Below are 1,847 nucleotides of genomic sequence, written 5' to 3'. Positions count from 1 at the left end.
AAAAATGTTTCCATTGTGATAAAATTGGATACTAGAAGAGGAATTGTCATGTCTACCTTGAAGAGGTCAAGAAGACAAAAGAAAGCAAAAAGTTCATTTTAGGTATTTGTGTAATTGATATTAATTTAGCAACATCTACTTATTGGGTATTAAATACCACTTGTGGTTCTCAAATTTTTACAAAGACTACAAATATATATCCATTTATAACATAAATACTAAAAGATCAAAAGTAAATGAATTTAATCAAACTTACCGATTAAGTCTTATAAGTAAGAAGCGCATATCAAAACTCTATAAGGATGGGGTTTTAGGTTCAATTGTTTTGGGTTAATTACCCTATTCATACATGAACTATACTTGATTCTCAATTTCGTGCATAAAGTTTAAAAATTCTCGATTAACTACATAATGTTTTCTGCCGTCAATGGGTATACCCATTTTCGTCACGGAAGATGACGTGGAACCCTCTGACATATAACAAATTGACATGTGGCACTTAAAAAAACATGTTTTTTTTTTATTTTTTAGGTAAATTACATCATTCAACTATCTTATCACTCTTATTTTAGTCAATAAAATTTAATTTTTTTTAATTTATTATTAAACTATGAAATCACTACAACCAACAGCACGACCACTAAAGCTGGAAGTGCCGACGTACCCAGCGTGAAAGGGGATACACTGGCCTTCTTTTCTCTTCTGTAAGTCACCAGCTCTTCCACTCTCTGTTGATTTAGAATTTTATTTCTATCCCAATAAATTTGTTTATCTTTATTTGTTCTTTACAGGAAATCATGATGAAAATTAAGACCCCTAGGAGTGGTAGAGTCAGAAGGGCGTTAGAAAAACGAGCTCCAAAGCTCGTAAGTGTTTAAGAAATTTTTTAGATTTCCTTTCAATGGAGATTTATGTCAAAAAATTGTTTTTTTAATTAAAATTGTGTTTGGCAGGTGGAAACAGGTAATAAAACACTGATACTACAAGGTGCAAAGACGAGCGGCACATTGAATGAAGTTTTGAGTGAAATTTACCCTCTAAAGAAGGGTGGAGCTGTGAGGTTTACGAGAAAGAATGATAATATAAGACCTTTTGAAAGTAGGGGTGAAACTTCTCTGGAGTCCTTTTCTCTTAAAACTGATTGCAACATCTTTGTTGTGAGTAGTCGAAACCCTAGAGCTTCAAATTTCGCCTCTGTTTTTTTCACATTGATTTCAATTTTCAACTTTATTTGCACTTTCTCGATTACCATTGTTATAAACTTATATTGTGTTTTCTTGGCTTGTGTAATGCTAAACCCATTATTAAACTATACAATCACTACAGCTAACAGAGCCGTCACTAAAGCTGGAAGTGCCGCTGAAGCCAGCGTGGAAGGGGATACACTGGCCGCCTTCTCCAACAAGCTGAGCAGCCCCAACTCCTCGGCTTTAGAAAAAATGCCGAGTTTCTCTATTGACGAAAGTCCAAGCTCCTCCGCCTTGGATAACAACCCCGCCTTCTCAACGTTGCTCAGAACCTTTCTCTTCTCAAGTTGCTTAAACACCTCATTAATAAAAGTAATTTAAACTTTGAGTTATTAAAATATTAATAAAATAAATTTGATTTATTAATAAAATAAATTTGAGTTATTAAAATAAGAGCAATTCTATAGTTTAATAATTAAATAAAAAATTTAAATTTTAGTGACTAAAATAAGAGTGAGAAGATAGTTGAGTGATGAATAGTATAATTTAGCGAAAAAATTTAAAAAAACATGTTTTTAATATGCCACATGTCATGGTTATAGGGTTTCACGTCAGTTTCCATGACGGAAGTGGGTGAATCCGTTGACTACATAAAACATT

At 32.8% G+C, this 1,847-nt stretch overlaps 1 protein-coding gene across 1 annotated transcript; it reads left to right on the top strand.

Annotated features, from left to right (window-relative positions):
• The first annotated feature begins 665 nt into the window (after window positions 1-665).
• On the top strand, window positions 666-1,568 carry LOC120155400. Its single transcript, XM_039166963.1, has 3 exons — window positions 666-704; window positions 792-866; window positions 954-1,568. The coding sequence occupies exons 2-3, from the start codon at window positions 798-800 to the stop codon at window positions 1,566-1,568; spliced, it is 684 nt and encodes a 227-aa protein (XP_039022894.1). The 5' UTR covers window positions 666-704; window positions 792-797.
• Window positions 1,569-1,847: the final 279 nt, after the last annotated feature.

Source organism: Hibiscus syriacus, unplaced genomic scaffold (genome assembly GCF_006381635.1).
Source record: "Hibiscus syriacus cultivar Baekdansim isolate YM2019G1 unplaced genomic scaffold, ASM638163v2 tig00111191_pilon, whole genome shotgun sequence".
Taxonomy (NCBI): Eukaryota; Viridiplantae; Streptophyta; class Magnoliopsida; order Malvales; family Malvaceae; genus Hibiscus; species Hibiscus syriacus.
The sequence above is the reverse complement of the archived record's forward strand: the minus strand, read 5'-3'. Positions and strand labels throughout refer to the sequence as shown.